The following is a 27177-nucleotide window of genomic DNA, read 5'->3' on the forward strand; positions in this document are numbered from 1 at the left end:
ATAATAATTCTGATGAGACTCTATCATAAAAGTTCCCAGCAAATAACCAAATGGGTGGTGATCACAAGCACACATATAAAATCCATGCTAACCTAGAGCTCCTAAAAGCAGAATATGCCAATATGTTGCATGGCTTTATATCAGATAATGTAACAAGGTGCCATTTTACAGACATCATTCTCTGCAAAGTACATTAGCTTGCACAGATTTAGCAGAGTTGTTACACATTGCAGTATTTTTTTGCCTGAATTCAGCCTGAAAACATATTTTGGGTATCATAGATGTTTCCTAAATAAATGGCTGGTATTGTGTATTTTTAAATCATTCTGTTCTTAAACATGTTCCTGCCACATTATATTTAATAGCTTCATAGGTGATTTGGAAGAAAATATAAAACCATTGCTTAAGAAATTTTCCAGTTGCATAAAAAGCAGTGGAGTGCTATGCAATAATTAGGAACAGTCATCTACAGAGAATAAATACAACCTTTTTTTAAAAGTAGGTTCATTTGAACAAAACAGCTAATTGTAAATTCAGATTTGAAAGGAATTTGTGTCATTACTGGGGTGAAAGATTGTACACTAGAAAGTAGTGACTCTGGTCAATAGCATCACATTCTATAAGCAACTGAAATGAAAATTTTACAGGAAAAGTGGCTTAAGGGAGTTTTGTGCACCCATGTACAGGAATACCGATGAAATAATATTTGTGTTTCCAGGATTAGTAAAGTAATTATTTTAATATAATACCTAGTTTTTCACTGGCCTTCCCCAGTCTTCTGCATGGAGTCAACAGCTTCCCAGAGTGAATACTTCGCACAACAGCACTGAAGTTCCAAAATATATATAGAGTCTGAATGCTACAGAACAGTGACTGGATGCTGAATGCCTTTGTGTTGCTTAAGTTTTAGGGAATTTCATGTTTCTACATGTTATAAGGCTGGTTTTGTTTAGTCTGTGGGCAAAGATGACAAGTTCATTTCTAGGTTGCTTTCTATTGCAGTGTGTTCCAACCGTACAGGCAAAACACCACTTCGTTATGATATCTAATATTAATCTCTGCTCTCACAAATATTTACTGGAATACACCTTTGATTGGAATAGTTTATCTGAATTGTAATGTCAAGATGCCAGGCTCCTCCTTTATTCTGGTTTTAACATCAGCAGTTCAGTGCTGTGTAAACTAATGCACCGAACCCCATAATTCAGATTTCTGAAATATCTTTGCAGCGTGCAGTTCAACCTAGCCACTCTTTTTGCACGTCATAAGCATAACTAATACATTCAGTAATGTCTAATGCAAATTCCCTCTCCTAGAACATGCTGCCAGTAAGAACAGTAGAATGCTAACAGTAAGAAAGATGTTCTAAATCATAACTCACATGGACTTTAAATAAATTTTTGATGCTAAGCACTTAAGTGACCCTAAAATAAAAAAAAACCCAGCAATACAGTAAGATGATATAAACGATCTCCTATGTAATGTACCGGAGGAGAACTGTTAGGTGAAACTACTAATAAGTGTTACAATTATAAGTTAGTTTCTGGATGCTCAACCCTGAAAATTATTATTATACAAAATAAAATGTACATTGTTCTTTCCTTTGCACTTACAGCATCATTTCTAATTTAGACAACAGAATCACCTTTCAATACCAAACATGGGGAATATTAATGATCATTTTCCTAACTGTGAAATTCAGGAATACTTTTTGGGTCCCTATTTCTCTGGAAACACCCCACAGCTTACTCATTTACTATTTATCTTCTGCTTTTCTTGTGCCAAAGGTCTTCAGACTTTGTAGCAGAATTCAGCTTTTCATACTTACCTTCCCTAGATGAAGAAAATGTGGTTTTTTGACATGCTGCTTGGACAAACACGAGAAATATGATTGTATTCTGCTTACATGACAACTCTGAAACAGTTAACTGTAAATTATGCAAACAAGGAAACGTGTGACATTTTACTACCACATAACTGTGAACAGTCATAACCTGTTAGTTGCTATCAACACAATAGCCTTTAGAAAGACATTTGTTTCTATCGGAATGTTTTTCGGATTAAAAGGTTCTGCTCAGTTGAGTTATCCAAATACAATTACTTGAAAATGATACAGTGAGAAATGATCCTGACCCAGCAACAGCACTTACTTGAGGATTGCACAACTGAGTTATCTAAAAAAAAAGATTCTAAATATATTCATTTTACATCATACAAATATCATATATATTTGTGTGTGTATATATATATATACACACACACATATATATCAACATCATCTTTAATCCATTCCTTCTTATATGAATTATGGTAACACATTTATTCTTTGGTAAACTGATATTCTCAATAAATATAATATTTTCAATTACTTTTATTCCCAAGAAATTGAAAAGATACCTCTTCAGTGACAATGAGAAGTGGCTGGCTTTTTGCCTTTATGAACATTGAACTTTTTTCTAAAAAAAATATTGCTTTGCTTTATTTTTTGTATCATACTCCAATAAGTAAGCTACCAGTCCGGAACTTTATCACTAAACTGAAGAACCATCTAAATAACATCAAGAATTACTCTTCTTTTACTTCAGCAACAGCTTTAAAAGTTTTAAGAGAAAAACACCCAGAAACATGGGGGCCTGCATTAAAAGTAGTAAAATGAAAAAAATCCTCTTTTAGACATACAGAAATATATATCTTATGTACACATACCAAGTATCTGCTCCTATATGTGCCTATTAAATACCTGAGTTCACATTTCACGACTCATATTTAAAATTGCTTTACCAATGAATTATCATATATCTCACTTTCACTTTGACTTCCATTTCCTCAAGTTCTTGAAGTAACTCCTCGTTTTCCAAAAGGGATGAACCTAAGTTTTGCTTGTGAAAATAATTTCTGATGTTTTCCTTGTACCAAGATGTTACCTAAATAAATAGTAAAAATAATTTTGTCAGTGAAAAAATTGAGAAGTGAATGTCCATTTTTAAAATAACTACAAGACAGTTTCACTTACAAAAGAAGGCTTAAGTTTCATTGCTTTCAGTTTCCACTCCTAATGTTCACACTTTTATTGAAAAAATTGAATGCTGACAGAGCTTGTCCACCCTGTGTCCCCACACTGCCAGGCTTGGGCCCTGCATCTGAAATGCCTGTGTGGCTGGGAATATTTTCTTGCACACATCAATTCAAAGTTCATACACTAATACATTGTTCTGGTCTCTACCAAAGCTTTTGAACAATCTGACACTAATTGGAGACTACAGAGAGAAGGGGCAAATTTAGCTGAAAACAGAAACAAAAAATGTAACACACTTTTCTTTCTACAAATCATTCCCATTAGGAAAAACCTTGGTTTTTCACTCCCTTTCTTCCTGTATGTATTAAAACACACATACTTACATGTCATAAATTAAATATGCCTATACCTCAGTCACTTTGAACTTGAACAGCCTGCACTATGTATTTAGATGTACCTACTCTGAACTGCAGGACGAGCTATGCCCAAATAATTCCTCCAGTGCATTCACAATAAGCTGACTTTGTTAAATGCCTGACAGGTGTCTAGAAATCCTATAAAATCGCACCATACATGCAAGAGTAGTAAAAGGAATTAAGCTAACACTGTGATGAAAAAAAGGACAGGGAATTAGACATTTGGAAATACCAAGAGGAGAAGCATTGGCCAGAAATTAAGACAGCAATAAAAACACTGCTAAGGTCATGGGCACCACGATTTCACCAGAAGTACCTAGGAGAGAAGTAATTTTAAAATGATCTGATTCTAGAGTTTTGAGTAACTTAGACCCATCTAGGTTTAAATGCCTTAGTATTCACTGTAAAATATGATTTCTGATATTTATGAAAAAGGGCTTTGCAGAATGTGCTGAAATGAAACATGAAAGCAAAACTTCACAGAACTTCATACAATATTTTGATGACTCAAATAGTTTTACACATGAGATTATAATCTTCACATTTGCCTGTAAACTGTCAGAGAAACTCAATGTTTTTATTCTAGCAATCAGTAGCAGCACTATGCTAAATACAGGTATTACAAAAAAAGGCATAGAGCACAGCATCAGACACAGTCTGTTTAGCCAATTCTCCACACATTAGCTACTGCTGTGGATTTCTCATATATGTGGATTTACACATCTGGATTTCCAGATCCGTATTATCAGATGTTCAAATGAAAATTTCCATTTTTCATAAAGGAAATTTGCTTTCAAGTCAAAACCAAAGGAACCTTTCACAACTTACCATAAAAAAATTCCTCTAGGCAAGTAAGATCATAAACCTATCAATTTATTATGTAAAGATTACAAGGAAGGAAAAAATGGACGTCTTTTTTTGGGGTAAAATCCGATGGCAGCATTTAACCCACTGAGCTACACTGCTTGATTTTTTTTCAGGTCAATTAAGTTACCTTAAATGAAAATTAAATAAAGGAGGAAACTGTGACTTACACCAAGATCGTCTTTTTTTCCATGTATCTGCCAAGATAGCAAATATGGGTGCACTCACCTGCCCCTGAGTTTTATTCAGCTCTTTTCTCTGCCCTTGGTGTGACCAAGTACCATGAATAATTTTAATTGCCTCACATATGCATGAATTGAATGATTAAGAAAAATTACTTTCATAAATCTTCTTCCAATGATAACTAATTATACACAAAATAGGCCAATCTGCTTCCCATATTCATTAATGAAAGGGGTTATGAGAAAATATGATACTGACACTTTCATAAAGGAAGGTTAGATACCTGTCTCTAAATGGAAAATAAGTATGCTTCCACATACTGAAAATACCCAAAAACCCATGTTACATCTTACAATCATGACTATCACATCACTGCATTCAAATTGGAGATCAAAGGAGGTGCACAGTTTTTAATTCTTCAGAACCCAGTACCATGTAGTAATCTTTACAGCTGCTTGGCTTTTCTTTTAAAAAAGCAACGCAGAGATTATGCAGCCTTCTGCATTAAATAATTATGCCTAACAAAATGGAGGCAATACAAAGAGCAAAATCCACCCCTGGATCTTACACAGCAGAGCTCATCTCCAGCACTGCGCTCTCTCTGTATCCCCTGGACTCCCATTAGCATCAGTGGGACTTCAATATGCAGTTCCTGCATACGTAGCATCATTAGACATCAAGAGCTCAGTCATGTACTGAAATTGGAATATTAGTTTTCAGATGTGCTGAGGTGATTTGAGAGTTTAATTTCTATCATCACTCAGAAATACATGCACGATGGGATAGAGGCCAGAGAGAAATTTTACATAAAGCCTCTAAAAGTTTTCCAGTGTTTGTGTTCATATGTGAGTATATTATTTGTCCACAATTAACACACATAAATTGTCATAGATGTACAAATCATACATTATACCAGACTTGACTCTAATGCAGATGCTAAACAAGTATATTCTGATAAGCATGATCTTAAAAAATATTTTAACTTGTCCCTCTGTGTGTATAATAGCTTTAAACTGAATGCAGGCATGTGCTAACAGATAAATACTGGCTGGCCACTCTCACAGATGATCACAAAACCTGCCAGTACAAAACAGTTTCTGTACTTAAGCTTTGTGATGTGAGCACATACCTGAAATATAATGGAAACAAAAATTAATTGCATAATATTTTCAATCCCACCTAAATTAGGGTGAATTCTAGGTGGTTACTCCTAACCATTTGTCCTTCATGTGATGAGGACAAGTAGATTTCTCTAGTCAATTTTATGAATTGGTGGCATTTAACATCTCAGACAATGTGAATTTGTTATTTTTTTTAAAGCAGCAAAAAGACGCCACTTATTTACCCCTTACTCTCCATCAGCAAGCAATTTCCAATTGTTTCAAACATTTTGAATGTTTTGCTTGTTTACTATTGAATAGAACATTTAATACTTTTTAATGTAGAGGAAGGACCATTTTTCTAGATTAAATAGGACTTATTTCCAATGTAGTGAATTAGAACAATATTGAACACTGAGTGGTAGCTGTTGCGAATTTATTATAATACACTATATTGAAACATTTCTTTCTGAGGCTCTTCTGTGGTACAACTACATGGTGATACTGAAAAGAATCAAAACCACTAACAGCAGCAATAATCTGTATCTCTGAGCAAGCACTAGGTGGTTTGCAGGGATTTGGACAGGAATGAATATAGCCTCCTATATTGTAACTCTTGTTATCCAGTATTTGTGTCAGCTATTTTTTTTAACTATATACTGAGATTAGAACACTTCCATAAGACAAATCTATTTTTATTTGGTTTTTTTATTCTCTTAAATAAGCAATTCTTTCTCTGTTTCTGGCAGCTACTGATATTGAGTAGCAAGGCAGTGAGTTTGTGTACCTTGATGGTTTTGCTGTCTCTATGCAAAATTACAAATAGTTGTGCTTCTTGAGTAAAGTTCTTATCTTGCTGAAAATAACTCAGGTTTAGTCTTGGTTAGACTTTGGCTGTTAAATTTACATGGGTTCCTCCTCCTCAGCATACTTAGTATTCAAAAACGTGGAGCAGGACTCCCCTTGTATTATCTTTCTAATGAGTTGTTGAAGTCCCATGGTGTTTCTCAAGAACAATGAGAGGAGAGAGTCAAAAGTTTCTCTGATAATGCAGAACACAAAAATGCTATCTGATCTGAATGCTGGGAGATGAGAAATGGAACCGACAAAGAGCAGTAAGACTAGAAAGAGGAAGAGTGAGGCTTAAACATACCTAAGGTCTGAAAGAAAGGTACAAAATCAATTTTATTTGAGAAATTCAGTAATAGATGAGAGCTAAGTTGGGAGAAATAAGGGGAGAAATAGAAACAGATTGCAGGTGTGGAAAACTTTGTCACTAGAGTACCCAAAAGAATTTTGATTTGCCTCCAAGCACAAAATATTCCTCTCTTTTCAGACACAGTAGCTAGCTAACCACGCTATATCTTCTCTTTGACTATTCCAAAAGCAGCCTGCTGTAGTTGCTATTAGCAGGTACTGCTTTTGCTCATATGGCTAGAGGTTTGTTTGTGTTGGGAATCCAGTCAGAAGAGCATCTAATTTCGTTTGAAGCATCACATTTCATAACTCAGAGGAGGGATCCACATAATAGAAATAGTTCTTTTGAAGACATTAACGTTCCTTTAAAATAAGTTATGAGGATGTTCTAGATACAAAGACAAATATTCAGAAGTTAGGTAATACTCTATCTTACCCGGTTCTCCTGCTGGTGCCACAAACAAATTTGCAGAACCTGCTCTAGGCCTTGACGCTGATGTTTCAGAAATCGGTCCAGTTGCCGTCTCCTGTCTTGTAGCATTTCAAGGAGATTGTCAATTTTCAAGCAGCTGCTCTGGGCTCCCTGAATCAGCTCTGGATTTGCATTTGGCCCCTCACACTTGAATTCCTCTATGAATTCAGTTAGCTCCTGGCTTTTGTTTAAAAGAGCAAGTGACTTTTCCAAAAGCTCTGTAAGAACAGAATTTCATAGGGAAAAAAAAAAAGTGATTAAGTAACTCTAGTAGTGTATCTCAAAAATTACTCAAGTATTTTAAAAATTTGCATATATGACTAGTGTATTTTCATGCATTGTATGAACAGGTTATAAATACTTACTTTAGAAGGTACAAAACCTAAAATATTTCAATTTGGACAGCTTTTATATAAACCTAAAAATGTGTAACCCTGTATAGATATACATATATGTACCTGTAATGATACACATAATATAGATACACATATAATGTCAGCAACTGAGACAACACCCAGAACTGATACTGATTTTCCAAAATGGGTTTTTTTGATAGTTTCCCAGTCCTGAGATGAGCTGAAGTGGAATTTCCAACCCTGGTTGCTATGGGCGTCAGTACCTCTGTAGTTTTTCATTAGTGATACAAGCAAAGTTTAGGTCTTTGTCTCTTATATAAGTTCAAAGAAAATTTTCTCCTGTCTGAGGGCTGGTATAACCTTATGACCAACTCATGACTATTTAAAAATAGTAGTCCTCAGTGGACTACTATTTTTAAAGGCCTACTAGCCATGTGCCTGTCTTGCAGCTCCTGAAAGCAACAAAATCTATCGAAGAGACAGTGATCAGTATTTATAGGTCTCAAACTAAAAGATAAAATATTTAGATACATAGTGGGGAAGAAGGGGAGCCAAGCCAGAATAGGAGGCAAGGTAGGCATGAAGAAAGGAATGTTTCAAGGAGCTGCTAGCGAAACATCCAACGACAGGCAGCAAACAGCTAAAACAGCCATCTTCCCTGCTCAGTACATTTACTGGTAACTCAAGGCAAAGCACCTTTCATATGGAGCACACCTAGGGAAGATGCAGAAACAGAATATCCACTTCTTCAGCCACCAAGGGCTAACAGGAGACTATAGTTTACATGAGCTCACTGCAAGAAGCCTGTCTGGTTTACTTCTTACCTTCCAGAGAGGTGGTATTAATCACCAATATTCTATTTCAGTCCATCCAAAATGCAATAAATATACAAATGGATAAATTATAGTAATTCATATATCTTCAAATTGTTTATTATCTTATTTGAGATGCACTTGTATCAAAACTGGGGTGGGTTTTTTGAGTGATAAACATTTGTGATAATCTACTTATCGTATTTTCATCCACCTTACTTTGGAGTGGGTATATCATCCCCCTTGCAGAAAGAGATACAAACACTTTTTTATCAAACAGTTCAATATCAGTTTTCCAAATTTGACGTGGTTAAGATAGATTAAGATGCCAATCAATTGCAACCACTTTCCCCAAACTGAGGAAAAGCTTATCCCTGGCAAAGCAGTCTTTCCCTGGCAAATCATCTCAACTGATTCTTACAGTTATAGACCTTCTTTTCAGCAATAGTTTACTTACAGGATGTTAGGTTATAATTGCTACACAGTAAGAATACTGCTCCAATGAACACTGAATTGGAAGCCCCAAAACCCATATATGAGTTTCCTGAGTTCAATTCTCAATTCAGTCTCCAGAGAAAAATACCTGGCATTCAATATAGCTAAAAATATCTCAGATGGTACTCCACTAATGATGAAAATTTGAATGAACAAAACGAAGGCACACAAAAGGCATGTTCTAGGTAAACGTATGTTCAGGAAAGTTATGGTGGAAGGGAAAGCATATAATTTTTTCCAAGAATATTACAGTTCTAGCTGCAGAACTGGTTGGAAAACTCAATGGGAAAGTGAAGCAGAGCCCCAATTCTCAGAGGCAGAAGCAAAATACAGGGAACCACTGTAGGCAAATAGATTGTGAATCTGGGTAGTTTTGACCTGTATCTCATAGCTCCCACCTTCACTTCACTTCTGCTTCAAACCCCATCCATAAGCAAAGGAAAACAGAGGACAGACTTCTCCTTTGGCCACTGTCAAGAAACTAGGACTTTGCAGGGGATTGTTATTAGAGCTGAGCGGAAATTTTGTAATGGAAAGATTTCCATAGGAAAATGCTAATTCATTGATAGCTGGGAACAGAGAATGGTTTTAGAACTTGCTTGCTCACCTGATCTACACTGCCTTGAAATCAGAATACAATCTCACCACAAGCTGCTCTGCAGCAACAAAGATGGAGCCACAAGAGAGCTAGCTCAAAACTAGAAGCTTCATATCTTTTAGGAAGCCTGATAAAGACTTATTTCACCTACGTATTTCTCAAGAAAAGCATTTTCATATTTGCTCTAAGAATTTTTTAATTTTTCAATTTTTTTTTTTAAATACACAGAGGAAGAATAAAATCATCCTTCAAGGTGTCAATGAACAGTCACGCACCATCAGTAATAGAATACTGTTAGTACCTTTTGTATGATGCTCTTGCTGCAGAAGGAGTTCTCTCAGAGAGTCAATATTATCAAACTCTTGGGTATTTTTCAGGAAATCTTCAACTTGGTCAATTTTGACAGCAAACTGCATTAAGAAAACAAAGAACAGGAAGAAACAGAGTATAATTTACTTTTGCAGAACTCCATCGTAATCTCTGTATTACCAGAAAAGTTCATGAGAATTTGTGAATTCTGGATAAAAAAGCATTTTTAGTGACAGATTCTTTGTGGCTTCTATACACCTCCTGTTTCTTTGAGGTTCTCATTGATTGAGGGAACATGATTTTCAGTTGACATACTCTATAATCACAGTTTGTTACTTTATGAATCATTATTCTTACATAGCCTGTAGACCCACTGAAAATAAATTATTATGGAAGAATCTGCTATCTTTTAACATGAAAACTAACATAGGTCTCCTTCCCAGAAGTTACCTCTAACATTATAATATTGAGAGAAAAGAAAAAAAAAATCAACCCAACAAAAAAACCCCAAAATATTTAAGGGCAATATCAGACAGAAATACAATTTTCAAAGCAATCTTTTTAAGGCAGAAAATTTAAGTCAACTAAATGTTGCAGCAAACAGTTACCTCTTATAATGGGGAAACAGCATCTCTGTAAAGAAGACTGAAGTTAGGTTATTCCTTTACAGCTCCTTTTTCCATGGGTTTCGTATTTTAAATATTGAAACAGACTGGAATATCTAGAGAAGGTTTGCTAATCTGCGGAGACGGTTAAAACTACAATTGGAATTATCTATTTGGCTTCTGCCTTTGCAGGTGTGATTTGAAGTGTCAGTAGCTCAGAAAGACTGGAGACACTTATTCTACATCTTAGCCAATCTTTATCAATTCTACTGCTTCATTTCAAGAATGAAGAAACCAGTGGAGTTCGGACTTGTGTTTCAGCATAAGCAAAGATGTTGAAACCTATAGTGAAACTGATTAAGATTAAAAGCACTCTTTTTCTGCAATAAAAGAAATCCATTAAGTATCAATATTTGAAATTTGAGTTCTGATTACACCTGAAGAATCTTCTTGAGATACAGAGAAATGAGTAGAAGAGGAAATGCAACACTGTGAAAGCTGTCTCCAAGATCACACAGCTGTCTTTTTGTATGCATCTGCACATGGACATCTCAGGTAAAAGACTGGAAAGTTAGAATAATGATTAATTCACATAATTACAATAGCTGTATGAATATTTCAGTGTAAAGCCTTCAGTAGCCAACCTTCAGTCAAGATTAGCAAAGGCATCTGAGAATTTAATTCTTTCAATGCCAAATTATTTGAATCACTAAGAATGAAATAAGTTCTGCAGAATAACCACTGAATTACTTTAGGGTTTGGTACGTTTACTATCACTCACTGTAATTTTTCTGGCAATTACAAATTTTCAAGACATCACAACTAAGATATTTCTTAAAGTCTACATGTCTTCTTTTGTTCAGTTTCATGATGAACTATTCAGAAGGTGGTAAAGGAAGGATTTTTCTAGAGATTTTATTTTCTTAATTGCTTTAACTTTAGGAATGCAATGAACACATATAGCAGAGTAATGTTACAATGGATAGAGTATCTGTAAGAGGTGGACATTTTCAAATTATGAGTAATTTGATTTAAATGCAAACCTCCAGAGCATTTTCAAAGAACACTGAAGTAAGTTCCAGAAGTGCCTGTCGCTTCTCTAACATAATGACGAGGGCATCCCATGCATCCCCAAGGGTCTCTGCCATGGCATCATAAACCTGACTCTTTTCTTTGTTCTCCTCTGCAGCTCTGTCTGCTTCATGCAGCAGGTCCCATACCTGGTCTTCCAAAGCCTAAGGCAAAAAGAAAAAAAAAAACCAAAAAGGAAGTCTGGAACACTGCTGATACTGCTGTCAGGATACTTTTTCCGTAGGTCAGATAAATTTCCCATGAGTCTCCAACACCTGCTTTATTCTCAGTTCCTAGTGACAGGAGTATAGCCGTTCCTGCATGTTTCCAGGCAAGCTTCTGAATTTGATCTGTATTTAAGAGGCAATATTTTTATGAAATTTCATTTAAAAACCAAGCATTAAGAGAATTTTGAAATTTATCTCTAATATTTAGATTCAAGTAGGCTTAGATCTCAAAAAAAATAAATCTTCCTGGGAGTGGTAGCAATGCAGATATTTTGGATTTTCTTTCATATACCATCGTATTACATTACCTGACATTACAAGCCTTAAAAGTTTGTACAGTAATTCACTCACAAGTCTGCAATGACTTAAAGGCAATCCAGATGGAAGTAGCTTGAACATATGCATGCATTCCCCACAAAACCACAAAATTCATACAATGTTTCAAGTTCAGCTTGCTGCATTGCTCATGCTGGCCATCAAATAATAACACTCTATTGTCAAGAAAATCATACTACTGTGTTTCATTCCCTTTACTACGACAACTGCTGGCCCATTTTCAGCCTATCTTAAAGATCTTTAGTGTGTCAGAAAAATTGATTAGCATTTGTTCTATACTCTTCCCCCCTCCCCATCTCAGGTTTTATTATAAGCATGAATTAATAAAGTGCAAATTTCTGCTGTTACTAAAGGTGCTATCACATAAATGTGTAATGGGAAAAGAAATCTGTATTAGGAAAATTAAAATCTATGATAACTCATTCTCATGGCACAGACTCTAATAAAGGCTGAAGAATTGGAAAACTTGAAATTCTCATGACAGATTAAACTGAAAAGAGGAAATTGCAAAAACTCTATTGTTCTAAAACACAGAAGGATAACCTCCAGTCCTCCCTAGACCTTGTACATAGCAAAAAGATATCAGCCAGAACCGAAGAGGCTCATCATTTCTCTCTAAGAGGAGTACTGAGAGAACAGTATAATAAACTATGGAATTTTTATTCTTTCTATGGAATGAAATTATTTTAATTTACCTTTACAGAGTGCCAAATATGACAATAGTAGTAACATTAACAGGCATAAGAACGGTTTCAACAAACCCATTCTTTTTTACAGTATGCAAAAAGTCATTATTAGCACCAGGAATACATGCTTATTGTTTGGTAACAAACCCATCAAAACGAGCATCTGACTAAAAGCCAGTGTTCTGGAGAACAATACACACTTCCTTTTATTTTCCTAATGTAAATCCAAATCTTTTTTTTTTTTTTGAATCCTTCCTGATTGCTTTAGTATGAGTAGAAAAGCTCAAGTCTCCCAAATGCTACCAATACTGCATATAAGTAGAAATTTAATTAACACTTTAAACATAATATTTTGGCTTTAGAGGTCATTTGCACACAGCAGATACCGTCACTCTGATGTAACGGTTGCTAACAGCTGTTTTATATTTCCATTATACCACAATGAGACAAGAATCAGATCAGGAAAATTAGCTGGCCTTGGGAATCTAATCCTAAGTACTCCCATCAGCTTTTATTTGAGAACATTTATGCAGATGACAAGGTAAGTAAGGGTTGCTTAATCTTATATGCAGCAGTCTTACATACAGCAGTCAGGATCCTTATTATTACAATTAAAAACCGAGCAGCACTGGTTCAAGGTAAGCTTCAAGACACAGAGATTATATGTTTGTACAATTAATACAATTTTAAACCCAGCTTCGTCATTACAATGATAATGGTAAGCTAATGAACCGAGCTCATGAAAATTTTAAATCAAAATCCATCTACCACTGCAATCTTCACACAGTTCTTTCAACTCTTCCTTGTTTTGTTTATTCTTTGTTTTGTTTATTCTTTGACTGGTTTGCATCATTACTTCTCAATTATTTTTATACTATCCAGACTATAAAAATTATGTTGTCCATGTAGTACTGGTTTTGCATAAATAAAAGCACAATCTCTTCAGAGACAACAAAGCCTTGGATTTTGTTGAAACTCAAAAAAAAAAGACTAAACTCCAAGTTCAACTACTAAGTGGTACCCGTGTAGCACATCTGGCTAACAGATCTAAAGAAAAGGTTTTTTGTTTCCTAGCATTTAGAAAAAAGTATCTCATGAAAGTCTTGTAGAAGCTTTAGTGCCAAAGTGTAGAATAAAAGAAACATCACAATGGAAGATGAATGAATGAAATACACAAGGATGTGACTTCATCACTCTGTAATGGCAGGGTAAGATGAGGTTAACACAGATATACTTCAAAGTGCTTACTAGATAGAACTGAGTGCTTTACCAATATTTTTGCTGTAAAATGACTTTCAAACTTCTTTATATCAAGTATTTGCTTTTAGCAGGTAACTTTGACCTCATTTTTAAGAGTGAATGCTACAAGCTAAAAAAAATAAAAACATGGATAAAAATCTGCTATCATGACTTCATTATGTCCACTTTCCTGTATTTGTCTGGTTTCCTAATCATGACATGTCTGTCAGACATCACAGCAGTTCAGCCAAAGGAGCCTATGTCTTATTATTCAAGAAACAATCCTGTAAAGAATATCAGCTTTTAACAGAGAATTAAATCATGAGACACCTCAAATAGATATACCATAAAATGACATCAGAATTCTATGTGTTGAGTCAAAAACCATCCTACTGAAAACAAAAAGCTCACTTCAAAGCTAAGTGATGGCTCGAAAACAAATCTGGAGGTTCAGTATGCTAGCAGTCATTGTTTTTAGTTAACAATGACAAAAAGTTAAGGATTATTTTCCTCAACATTTCTCTCAAGGAACTGGGATGATTTTACAAGGGTACCCAATTAAAGCACTGTATAAAACAATTGGTTAGTTACCATGAAGACACAGACAAGAATATTTTGACTGGCTTTTCAGACACCTGAGGAATTTATTACTAATTTTCCATATCAGACTGCTTTGTTCTCTATCCAATTTCATCAAAATCGTCAATATTTTCTAACTATATATGGTGACATAACACCAAATGCCTAGAGCTCTGCTTGACCACAGGACAGAGAAAAATGTTTACTCTGACCCATCTTCATTTTCTTCAACATCATTTCAGCAGGTGTTCCAGTCCAGGGTTGAGATAAGCCAAAGCCAGCTTCCTTCCCAAACTACTTCCCTCATTGCTATGATTTCAAGAAAAGCAGCTGAAATGATCAATATGTTTTCATTGGCCAGGAAGGGTAAAACGCCACTCACTGCACACCTTCTCTATTACTTGGGAAAACTTCACTGGTTTGGGAGAAACCAATAGATTTTTTTAAAATTGCTTAAGTTAAACTCATATGTAAAAATATGAGTTAATTGAAAATTAGCAGTTTTACTGAAAACCAGGGGTTTTATATAGAAAAAAAAAGAAAACAAAATCTATAATGGTTGCATAAAATTATTAATTAACAATTATACAATGTTAATAAACATATACCTTAAAATTGACTTGTTTGTTTCCCCCTCACAGCTTTACTTGCTTTGACAGGCTATTTTAAAGGAAAGAGGACTGAAAATTACTTAACTGTGCCTGTCCTTTAGAAGACCCACGTTGGTAATCCCTGCAGAGGAAATTCAGAAGATTCCCACATGCCCTGGGGAGACGTGATGTCCTACAGAGCTGTCCCATCACACTATTGAAGACCCAGGAGCTGAATTTACTTCACTGGGAATAGCTAAGACTCTAAACCGAATTTGGTCCTCAGCAATTTTTCACATACAGGCAATAGCAATTATATTTCTTTCACACTCATAAGGGATGTTTGAATCATTGGGAAAAAAACCCACATACCCAGAAGCAAGTTCATGAAATGAGTAAAAGGAAACTTTGTAAAACTTTTTATCTTTTTGAGCATCCAGACACTTACCACTAAAACACCATACCTCCAAGATAAGATATTGACAGCCTGGGTTTAATAAAATTATCATAGCAGAGAAGTAATTAATCAGTAGCCTCTGACTGTAAGTTAGGATAGATGGAAAGGTATCTTATGCTATGCTAAAGGTGTTTTAAGCTGTGTAGCGTAAAACACGTGTTCTCCCAGAGAATTCTGAGTGCAGTGACAAGTATTTAATCTTGTATTGTCCATGAATAGCATGGTCACAAAGCAAGGAATGGTTTGACAACAGTTTTCAAACACTATCAATGCATCTGAAAAAAAATTGTAGCCATTTTAATACCACTGGATAAAATGTTATGAAGTAAATCACTAAAAGAAGCCAATATTATGTCTCTTTCTTACTGAGGCATAAAATGGTTGCACACACAGCAACTGTATAAAAGTAGTAGCATTAATTATCTATCATGTGATTTTCTTATCACTCTAGACCAGCTCTGTCACCAACCAAACAGGAATTAAAGGAGTATGTGATACTGATAGTCTCTTTAATAATTCACCATCTTAATATTATTCCATGAAAAGAATTAATTGGCATGACTTAATACTGACATGTTGAAAATAAAGGTAAAATATTTTCAGAACTTCACACACAAATTGCTTGTCACTAGTAGGTTCATTTCCCCCAGATCATCATACCACTTCCACAGCTGTCCTGAACATACTCTGGAAAAACAGGTGGCATCTGAACCAGCTCCATTTGAAATTTCTTGGCAAAGTCTGACCTTTTAAAGGGCTGGCTGTTTTACATTTCAAAATAAAACAAGACATGCATTCATCCTAATATTACATCAGCTTGAATACTTTAAAAAGACAATTCAAATATTAAACCTTTCTGAACTACTCTTGATGACTACTGTAAAATCAGTATAGGGCTCAGAAGGAGGTTTCTTTATTTTAGGAGCCTTTTTTTTCTGAATAAGTTGTTAATTAATATTTGTAGCTGATCAATATTGTATATTTTCCAGTAACTGATTAGCTGTGAAGCACATAATCCATGACACACAGAAAAAACTGAGATAACTTTCGAAAGCTATCAGTCATGCTTCATGCAATTTTTTTGTCAATTCAATTAATGTGTGATGAAATCAGACCTAGCCAAAGAAAATTTGAAAGTTAAAGCACACTGCCATGTTTAATGAAATGCAAAAGCAGCGTGTGTATGAAGTTAGAAAAAAAGAACTAAGGTGTTCACATGTAATAACCTTTTTGGCTTTTTAACTGATTAATGGAAATTTGAAGAAACAAACTTATTTTTTCTTTAAGGTCTATTAAAAGTATTTCACAATTTTGAAACAGCTGTGTTTAAATAATAGCTCATGTAATACTACAAAAATACTATATTATCAAATCAATTGTCATTTTGTCCCTTACCTCAGGAACAGGGTCTGGTTGCATTTTGAGAAGACAGACTAATAAAAAAAAGAGAAACATTTTACAGGAAACTACTTTGTTGACGAAGAGTTCAAATACATAATATGGTCTTCAGAGTGATATTAAGGTTTTATTGCCGTGAGTTTGAAACTATGCTTCCCACAACTGCCAAAGCCATTACTTATTGAAAATTTTTCAATTATTTATAATATTTATCCTTAACTGGTTTACTTTCTAGACACCGTACACAACAATAGTTTCTTTTCAAATGGAGTAGACTGATATTACTGGGTTTATACTTCGCATCTTTGACCAGAATCCTAAATTTCCATTCATACTTCCTAATTCTCTTCAGAACAGTTACAAGGGTCTGATCCTAGACTATTTTCCACAGCTATGGCAGTTAATAGCTGTTGCACGATTAAGTACTAACCTGAAAGCTACAACTGAAATACATTTTTATTCACCTTAACTGCACAAACTTATATTTGGATTCTTGAACTTTATAATATTTCTGTTGTTATAATAGTGAAGTTCATCTGATTCTTCCTGACCCTCTTCCTTTCATGAGCTGGTTCATTTGAGGTTCACCATTTCACAATAAGGCTGATAATCAGATTGCTCCCAGTGAACAATATTTAGTACTAGGTACCAGATTGCTCTGGAAGGAGAGAACTTTGAGAAATTCTCTGCCGTTTGTTCCTATTACCATCTATTTCTTTCTGTCATTATCTCCAAAAACAGATAAGGCTTGTCAAAATGCTTGACAAGCATTGAGTAGATTAGCATGCAAAGCTGACTTGATCATTCATTTCTCTCATATTTATGGAATTATACCTAGATCATCTTTAAACCCTGATCACGCTCAGTGGTTTCTTTCCTTCTTCCTCCCCTATATTTCTTTTCATTATTAATTTGGGCCTAATTTACACTGTAGCTTGTATTTTACATTGTACAAAGGTCCAGCTTCAGATTCTTACAATGAATATTGTAACTTGGAGTTGTTAGATATGCAAATGATCCTTACTGAGATGATGCTAATTAATCTTTGTTTATAAGTAGTACTGTGATTATGCATACAAATATTTCACTTGAAGCCCAGAAGTCAGCCATAAAACTATTGAGACAAACACTATTTCACTGGGAACTTCGTTCATGCAAATATTGAAACCAATGAACTGAACGAACATTGAAATGATATTTATTAAATTTTGCCATTCTCTTCTCTTTTTTTTCTCTACAAATAAACTGCAAAAATCAGCTCTGCTTGATGATGAAAATGCAGCTGAATTTAGCTGTTAATTGTACAGTTGGGTACCTCAATAACTAATTATAAATGATTCAGAAAATATTAAGAAATTATTTCTTCCATAACAAATTTACTGAAAAAAATAAGCATTATGAAAACATTTTTACATTAAATAACTGAAATACATATTTAAAATATATAAAATGCAAAAAACCCGCATTATATTATTGCTTTTTGAAGAATGTAATTTTTTCATTTGTTTCTCTTGGATATTAGCATATAAATTACTATTTTGCAATTTATGGTCTGTGAATTGAAGTAAATAAAATAATTGGGAGCAACCATCAGGTTCATGAGTCAAATTAATAACAGTGCTGGTTTTAACCTTAAGTTTATAGGCTGGATTTATTTCTGTTTTGTAGCAGATCTGCCAAAGTCTCTTTCATGATAAAAAGCAGAACTTTGAAAGCAAACCAAGAATGACGCTGTTAGTGGGGATCTTAACACTGTCATAGCCAAAAGCATGGCAACACATGCACACACAGAGGTTTGGGAGTTTTGTGGGATTTTTGTTGGTTTTGGGTTTTTTTTTTAATGATGCAGAAAGCATTGATATTGAGAGATTGAAACACTGAGACAGCGTGTTATCTCCAGATAGAGTTCCTGTTGGAAACGTGAATTACAGAGAACAGAAGAAAGGCAGAGAAATTTATATGCACATTGCAAACAAATTTCACCTGAAAGCTTTGGTTTTCAGAATCAGAACATAAGTTGAGACTAATGGGTCTCAGTCAAGTCACAAGGAGAAAGGGCTATGATTCCAGACCTGAAAACATTTCTGTTTAAGTCTTCACCATGTTAAAAAAAAACATTTTCATTTCAGCTCACGGAACCTGCAACAATGAATACATGTAAACCTTGGCAGCATCTGGGCCTGTCAAATGAATTAATCAATTATGAAAGCAAAGGCAATTGTTTAGCACTTACGAACACCAAGTTTATGTCCAAAGGAAAACAAATCTCTAAGTTTGCCTGGAACAAATAAAAGGCATATACAAATTTTCCTGATCAATTAGGCTTCATGAACAAATTTTTAAAAATTAACTATAGTTGACCTTTTAAATCATTACTGCTAAACAAGTTTCATTAATCTTCTGTACTACTAGTAGTTAGTATGACAATTCAACAAAAACAATTAGAAAAATTTCTGCTATAAAGTAGATGAATATTATACATACAAATGAAATCAAGAGCATTGAAAGGAATTTTAAGTAGATGTAAACATTATGTATATGGCTTTTGTTTAGGTTCAGTTTTACTATTTCCTGTTCTTCAAACTCTTAACAGTAATGTATCTGTTTCCTAATCCATAAACATTTGAAATGAGGACCTTACCAAAAGTGGTGTTCTGCTTTTTATTAAAATAGTATGGTGTTCCAATTCTCAAATTAAATGGAAAGAATTTCAATTTGGTAATAAGTATGACAGAGGACATTCTGTCAAAGGAAACTGTTTTGGATATGTTTTTTTTCTCATATTCTAAAAGTACACACACCAGTTTTTGTGACAATTCTGAATATTAAATGGCGTAAAGAAGTGTTATAAAAATCACTGCTTTCTTATTCAACAGGTCTTTTGCTATACTCTCCAAAGTACTATTTGCCTTACTAAACGTCAAACTGGCTGGTTAGGATTTTTAACTCCTGTTAACTTTGCTAAGCCAAAAACAATTTCTTGGAACAATGAGGTGGATTACATTCCTTTTCCTCTAGCATTAGAAGTACTACAAACTGGTCACTGTGCCAAATTTTGTTCTTTCTTTTACCTATTAATTCTCAACATTTGAAGGAAAGGAAATATTTTGGCTGGAATACTTTGATAATAACTTTATACACACAGGGATATTATTAATGAAGGTAAACAGCTACAACTTGCAAAACAGCAAAGGATAATGCTAGCATGGGTAAACTATATTGCAAGTTATATTCTGAAAGTCCATAGGCTCTTGCAACTGACTCCAAATATGAGTTTAATATTAATCATCTGTTTCCTTAAGCAGGACCAGTTTTGCATTCAAATAATTTCTGATTCAGGAATTTCAGTCTATCCTGCACAAATACTTAACTTAGAAGTGAAGTGATCAGCAAAGTTAAGCATATGTGTATCCAGTATCAGTATCTGTTATGAAGTGTGATTTATTTTGCGCTTTTTTTAAAAAAAAAAAAATGGCAAAAAACCCACAACCACATAAAACAATTCAAACTTGCCTCACAATTGCACTTTAAATTCAGGCAGTTGAAAAATTCCATGAAATAAAAAATTGTATCAATTTCACCCTCCCATTTTTTAGATGAAGTACAGTAGAGAAAAAAACACTTTTTTCCTCATTATAATGTACCTTTCTAATCTAATAAAAAACAAATGAAGCTAATATGGCACTTAGCAACTTTTCAAAAGCATTAAAGTTTAATCATTGAAACAATTCAAATATAAAAATATAATTCATCAATACAAAAGTATAATAATGTCCTGGTTTTGGTCAGGATGGAGTTAACTTCATTTGTAGCAGCGGATGGAATGCTGTGTTTGAGAGTTAAAATGAAAGCAGTGCTGGTAACACCCTGATATTTTTAATTGCTGTCAGACAGTCAAGGACTTTCTCAGCTCTTCATGAGAAAGGAGGGGCAAAACCAGGACAGGTGGCCCAACTGACCAAAGAGAGTATTCCACGCCAATTGCGTCCTGCCCAGGATATCGGGGGGCTGACGGGAGGAAGGCCGAGGGCGGCTCCGGGACGCGCGGTTCTTGGGGGACGGTCGGGTTCTGGGACGGCTCTGGGTGGCATGGCCTGAGTTGTGTGGTTTGGTGAGAAACTGCATTGTGTATCAACAGCTTCATATATTTTTGCTCTAAAGTCCTGTTAGCTTTGTTATATTTTATCTTTCTGTTATCTTAGTAAACTATCCTTATCCCAACCCACGGGCCTCTTATTTCTTGGTTTCGGGGTTATTTGCCCCTTTCTTTTCCTTTTCCCTTCCCTTACCTCTTTCCCCCCCACCCTTCCCTTTTCCCTGCTCTTTTCCTTTAAGGAGCAGGCAGCTGCGTGGATCTCAGCTGAGCCGGGGTGAAACCACGACAAATAAAGACACAGTTTTGACTTAACTGTTGATGGACATTCATAATTTGTTTTGTGGAATCCTGAATTTTCCTAAATGAGCTGTTCTAAGACATCTGATTTTCTATAAGTTTCTCTAGCATTTCTACAGTTCCATACAAATGTTTTTAAAAAATATGCAAACCTGACAAAATATGACAATGTTGCCACATAAGACAAAAAGTATTACTTGAGCAGACAACATTAGCTTTAGCTTTACCCTTTCTTAGACTTATTTAAATTTATCATACATTCCAAATGCCAATATCCGATTACCAGAAAAAATGTAGTTATAAACTGCCATAGACTGCCATTGATGGAGTCAATTGGAGCAAGATAGTCTATGAAAATAACTTGTAGGCAATATTGGAAGAATTAAAAATAGCACTGAATAAGATTGCTGGGAGAAAGTTCATGTGTTTTTAGAATTAGATATTACTAATATTTACATAATTATGTTACTCACTAAAAGGTCAAGTAGAATTGCATATACTGGACACCATCAAAACAAGTTGTGTCATTCTTTCAACCCCTCTCCTGCATACATTTCGAATCTTTTATTAAGTTTTCATAAGTCACTAAATCTTTATATTCATAAATGTTGAAGAATGCAACATTAATACCTCTCTATCCAGCTTCACATAACACATAATTCACAAACAAACTCTATTGGAAGAAATCAATCTATAATCAACACTTCAAAGACAGAGAATATTATTCTAAAACTTTTTGATGAGTGGATTTAGTAACCCAAGACTGAATAATTAGTGAGAAGTGTTAACAACTTACTGTAGGACAGAAAGGGTCATGCCTGAAAAATGTACAGTCACTATAAATTTTAATGACATTCAAGTCCTGCATTATTGCAGCTCTTAAATTATTGAGAAAAAAAATAGTCATTTTGAATTTATCCCCTTTACAGAATGTTCATTAACCAATGCTGAATTTTACAAATCTATTTTTATACAAAGGTATCAAACATGAAATAACAAGTATTTGTTCCTGATATATTTATATTCTTCAGCTGTTTATGCATAACACATATTCTAAGCTGATGTAATCTGTTAAATTTTGGGATCCAACTAAGGATCAGCCTTTTGGGTTCAAGCAATCAGTCAAAACCACCTCACAAATGAGTCAAAATATGTAGCATTTGCATAAGAACATTTGAAGGAGCAGAGAACAAAGTGCTTTTTTGATTTTTTTCACTATTTAAGAAAATTTTTAATGAAGAGAAACATAACCAAAATTTGGAGTCTGTGGAGAGAACTTTCTTGTTTTACTGTCCTTGTTCATGTCTTTACAAGTTATCTGTAACACCTACAACACCACTCAGACCAATATTTACACTATTTTCTTCCCCTTAGCAAACCACATTGAATATAAGTCTGTAACACATTAAGGCTTGAGTTAATGGTAAAATATATGAACATTTGTTTTTGTTTAAAGACTGGAATCGTTATGATTTATTTCTCTGTTCTAATATTAATTTCTGACAATTGGCAAAAAAACTCTGCTTCTTTCTGCTGTCAGTGTGCAAGAAACCAGCTAATCCTGAGTTGTTCAAAAAGGATACCTCATCTTGTTCCAAGAATGCCTGAGTGTAGCACTGACAACAATAAAGGGGAGGCAGTTGCCCTAAGATACTAGAACCATCCCCTCTGGGTTTGCGTGGTTTTGAGGCCTGGTGTGTGTGTGTGGGGGGGGCGGTGAGGGGGGGGAGAGTGTTAGTATTATTCTTCATACTATTCAAAACCCACATTGTGCACCATATTAGATTACATTCTTTCACTGTCTATATACTTCATTAAATTACCTGATACATGTTTGAGATTTATGACAACTGGGGAAGCTCATAGTCACTAGTATTAAATCAAATACACTTGATCCTATCCAGATCATGTTTGCTCTTTCAGATCTAAGTTTTATGCGATCTCAAAAAAAAAAGAAATGGAATTTCTTCAGAAAAATTGTTGTACACAGCTCCAAGATTTTAGAGGAAAGTCTATATATTTAAGGTCAACCTGCCCTTTCAACATACAAACCCAAATTTTCTCCTTGGGTGCCTTTAGGCTCTTCTCAGTATCAAACATCCACATTTAAAATAATTCAGCTTCTTCATGCAAGCACATCACTCTGTGTCCAAATGCCACTGTTGTTATAACCTGCTCTCAGGAATGCTAAAATTTTATTTTGGGTCTGTTACTTATCTAAAGTCTTCCTAGCGCAAGACAAGCAAAATTTAATCTTACAATAGCATTCTTACCATAGCTTACATCAATTAAAATTCAATAAATATGTGCCTGGAATGTCTACTTTACACTCAAAAAGAACTTTGTGTTTACAGCTATTATAATCTAATAAAAAAATTTTTAGCATTAGATGATGATGATCATAATAATACAAAGATGATCTATTATATTTAGCAGCTACTGAGGGTTATAGGAATATGCAGTATTATCAGGTGAAAAAAATGGAAAACCCAGCACATCTTTACTACTATGGTAAGAAAACAGCAATTAACACTGAACACAGTTTTCCAGAGCAGGGGCCTAGATCTGATTTGTTACACTGACAAAGGCTGAACATATTTTTTTTCTTTGTGAAGTCTAAACTAACAACCACATTGCAACAGGAGGCTCAGGCAGCTATATCAACTGTTATACCTGAACTATAATGACAAGATGTATTTTTATGTGGTGCTATCACATCTTACCTTAAGTTTACCTAGGAGGAACTCATGATCTTGTAGTAGTTTTTTAGTCTCATCTTGATTGCTGCCAATTTCTAATAAATTTGGTGTTGATTCAGCCAGCTGAAGCTTCACCCATTTCCCACACTGTAATAAAGTAAACAATTAGAGCTTTCAGAAAACACAAGTTTTCCTTCATTTATGCACTCACAGGGACCCTCAGGTCACACACACTTCCCTTAGTCACAGAAGCCATAACTATATATCCAATTGCAGAATCAAGACACAGGGGACACAATACAAATTTTACTCCTTTTGAAATGGTATCAAAATCCCATTCTCTAATCCTATCCAGTAGCTACTGCAATTTTGGTTTTGTCTGTGAAGAGTAAGTTCATCAAAACGAGCTATAAAAGTTTCTCCAACTCATCTCCCCTTTCAGCTAAAGATTGCATAGGTAGGTAGTGAACCTTGGTGGGTGAGGTGTGGGACGATACAAATATATTACAGCACATGCAAAAACCATAAACACAAGTCTAATTTCTAGCACAGAGTTCCAACATACTTGTGCACTGAATACATAGAGAGATGGCACAACTACCAGCAGGGACACCTAGCAGCCTTTGGAATAGGAACCCAAACAGCAATCTCTCATAATGTCCTGGAGGACATGCAAAGAAAGGAAGCTTGACAGCAACTCAAAGCACAGCTAATTCTCTCCTTGCTGTGCTGCAGAACTGCCACGGTCTGAGAAGATGGCAATAAGGAACTAAGCAGTGATATCACTGGAGGCTAGTAGATGTTCCCACAGTACATGGTAATAATACATCTTCACCAAAAAGTAAGCCTCCTTGCAACAAAATTACTCCCCTGCAAGCAGCAGTCTTCCAAGCAAGGGTGAGAACTGATGGAAAAGAACCTTCCCACCAGTACAACTGAAGTATCTGCATCCTGAATAATCACTCTAATTCCATGACAGCCCAACTTGTTATCACCTTTATCCTTCATTAGAGGCAAACTAGAGGCTGAAGCTAGCAAGTTTTTCAAGCTGCTTAGAGAATGAAGAATCAAACTGCCAATAAAGTCCAACTGGGACTAAGTGCCCCCGTGCCAAACTGTGCAAGCTGTAGGTGTGGATCCCAGCTCACAGAACAAGAGGCCTTCAGGTGCCTGTAAGCACTGCTACATACAACAAGGGTCTTTACTAAAACGCATGGAAATAAAAATTCATAGCTTTTGAAAATAACCACACATTATCAAGTCTAGTCCTTCTCCCCCAACTTGTCCCCCAGCAAATACTTAAAAAATCCAAAGCAATCTGCATTTGCTGGGCTAGTAGATGACTTAAGTACAATTACTGCTGAGTATAGTTTAAAAATAACTCTTGAGGAGTCTCAAGTTCAATTAAAGGAAACATCATGCTCATTAACACATTTTTGTGGCACTCTGCAGCTATTTCTTACTTTTAAACAGAATAAGAGGAATCCCTTGCCTCAAAGAGCTCACATATTACAGAGAAATTATTTACTCTGTTTTAGAAAGCCAACATCACAAACAGAAATTATGGACAGAAACAAGTGTTAGCTTCCAAGGAAGCTCTTGTAGATGCTAACCAATTAAATGACCGTGCCATATCATTTTATGTTAGCTATTTATTTGTACAGAAGATTTAAAAGAAATAGTAATCACTGAGTAGCAGAAAGCCAGAACAGATGTGCTAGCGCTTGCTGCCTTACCTTTAGTACAGCTATGACAATACTGGCATCCCCAGCCTGAACAGCAACTGAACTGACTGTTGTTGTAGAAGGCTTCTGCTCCGAACTGGTTTCATTTGACATGGTGCTTCAAATCTGACTTCACACATTAAAGCAGGCTCAAAAAGCTGTTGCAAGGTCTGCTGTTCATTTCAGAAAGCAACAGAGTTTCTTGGGTTCATTCAGCGAAGCAGCTCGGCTAATGCTGATTAGTCTGCCAAAAGGAAAGAACAGGAGGTTAAAAATAGAAAACTCCATTGAGTTTATCATTCTTGAGAGAGATTTGACACACCCCTAGTTGGTAGCATTAAGCTGCCTGTTCTTTTTTGTCACCATCTGAAGTGTGAAGGGCGTATTCTGTGAACATCACCTGACACTGGCTAACCAAAGAAAGCAAGATTCTCAAATTAAAACAGATATGGGAAAAAAAATACTATAGATTCCATGCAGACAAAGCCAGTGTAATGAAGTTTCAAAGCATGCAACTATGCAGTCTACATTTTCACATCCTGCGAGTACAGTATTTTCTCATTTAATAGTTACTGAATATATTTGCTCAACATAATTCTTCTGCTGAGACAAAGTATTTAAACAGGATGAACATGTGTATATAAATCAGATGCTGAATCAAAACACAGAGGATTTTTAATATAAAAATATTTAAAAGTATAGTGACCACAATAACCATTGAAGGAAACCAAGTAGTTTGCGTGAATTCTTACTTACTTTTTTATTCCTGCCTAAGATTAAGATAACTTTCCTGCTTTTCAATTTAGTTGTGTTTCTATAGTGTTCATTTTATTCTAAACGAGCATTAAAAAATGATCTTTCTAGTATTTTTTTTAATCCTTTTATGTTTGTTATTTAGTACAGGGAAATTAAGACACATTTAAATCACAGCATTTGTTTGGCATATTAATTCTATTGCCAGAAGCACAGTGCATGCCACAGTACAAGACAGCAGCTGCTAGGTTTCCTTCCCCAGAACAGCTGAGAAAGCGACACTGGTGTTTAGGTTTGCAGGTCACTCTGGAAACACAATTCCGCCCAAGAAACCACATGCTTAACTCCCCTCTAAGCATCTGCTTGCTTCGTTTGTTTAAAAATATGTAACATTTAGATAGATATTTATATACACTAGATTTGCTAATTGCAAACTAGAACAGACCCACCTACAATGAAACCAAGATCCGGAAGCAAGTTCTAAACCAGCTATTTTAGACTGGAGTAAATTTTGTGTGGTTCCAGGGAATTTGTACAAATGTGTCAAGGTCTGGGATTTTTTTTTTTAATTTTTTTTTTCCCCTTCCCTCCAATTGTTGGCA

At 35.0% G+C, this 27177-nt stretch overlaps 1 protein-coding gene across 1 annotated transcript in view; it reads right to left on the bottom strand.

Annotated features, from left to right (window-relative positions):
• The window catches only part of CCDC141 (coiled-coil domain containing 141), a gene marked incomplete at both ends in the record, with an annotated part of 81932 nt that extends 55996 nt beyond the window's left edge, over positions 1-25936 (bottom strand). The window contains 6 exons of the mRNA XM_084265765.1: positions 2805-2924; positions 7213-7466; positions 9811-9919; positions 11467-11658; positions 24123-24245; positions 25835-25936. Of these exons, the coding sequence (XP_084121891.1) occupies positions 2805-2924; positions 7213-7466; positions 9811-9919; positions 11467-11658; positions 24123-24245; positions 25835-25936 (900 nt within the window). The remainder of the gene's footprint in view (positions 1-2804; positions 2925-7212; positions 7467-9810; positions 9920-11466; positions 11659-24122; positions 24246-25834) is intronic.
• Positions 25937-27177: the final 1241 nt, after the last annotated feature.

Source organism: Gallinula chloropus (assembly GCF_964237585.1).
Source record: "Gallinula chloropus genome assembly, chromosome: 5".
Taxonomy (NCBI): Eukaryota; Metazoa; Chordata; class Aves; order Gruiformes; family Rallidae; genus Gallinula; species Gallinula chloropus.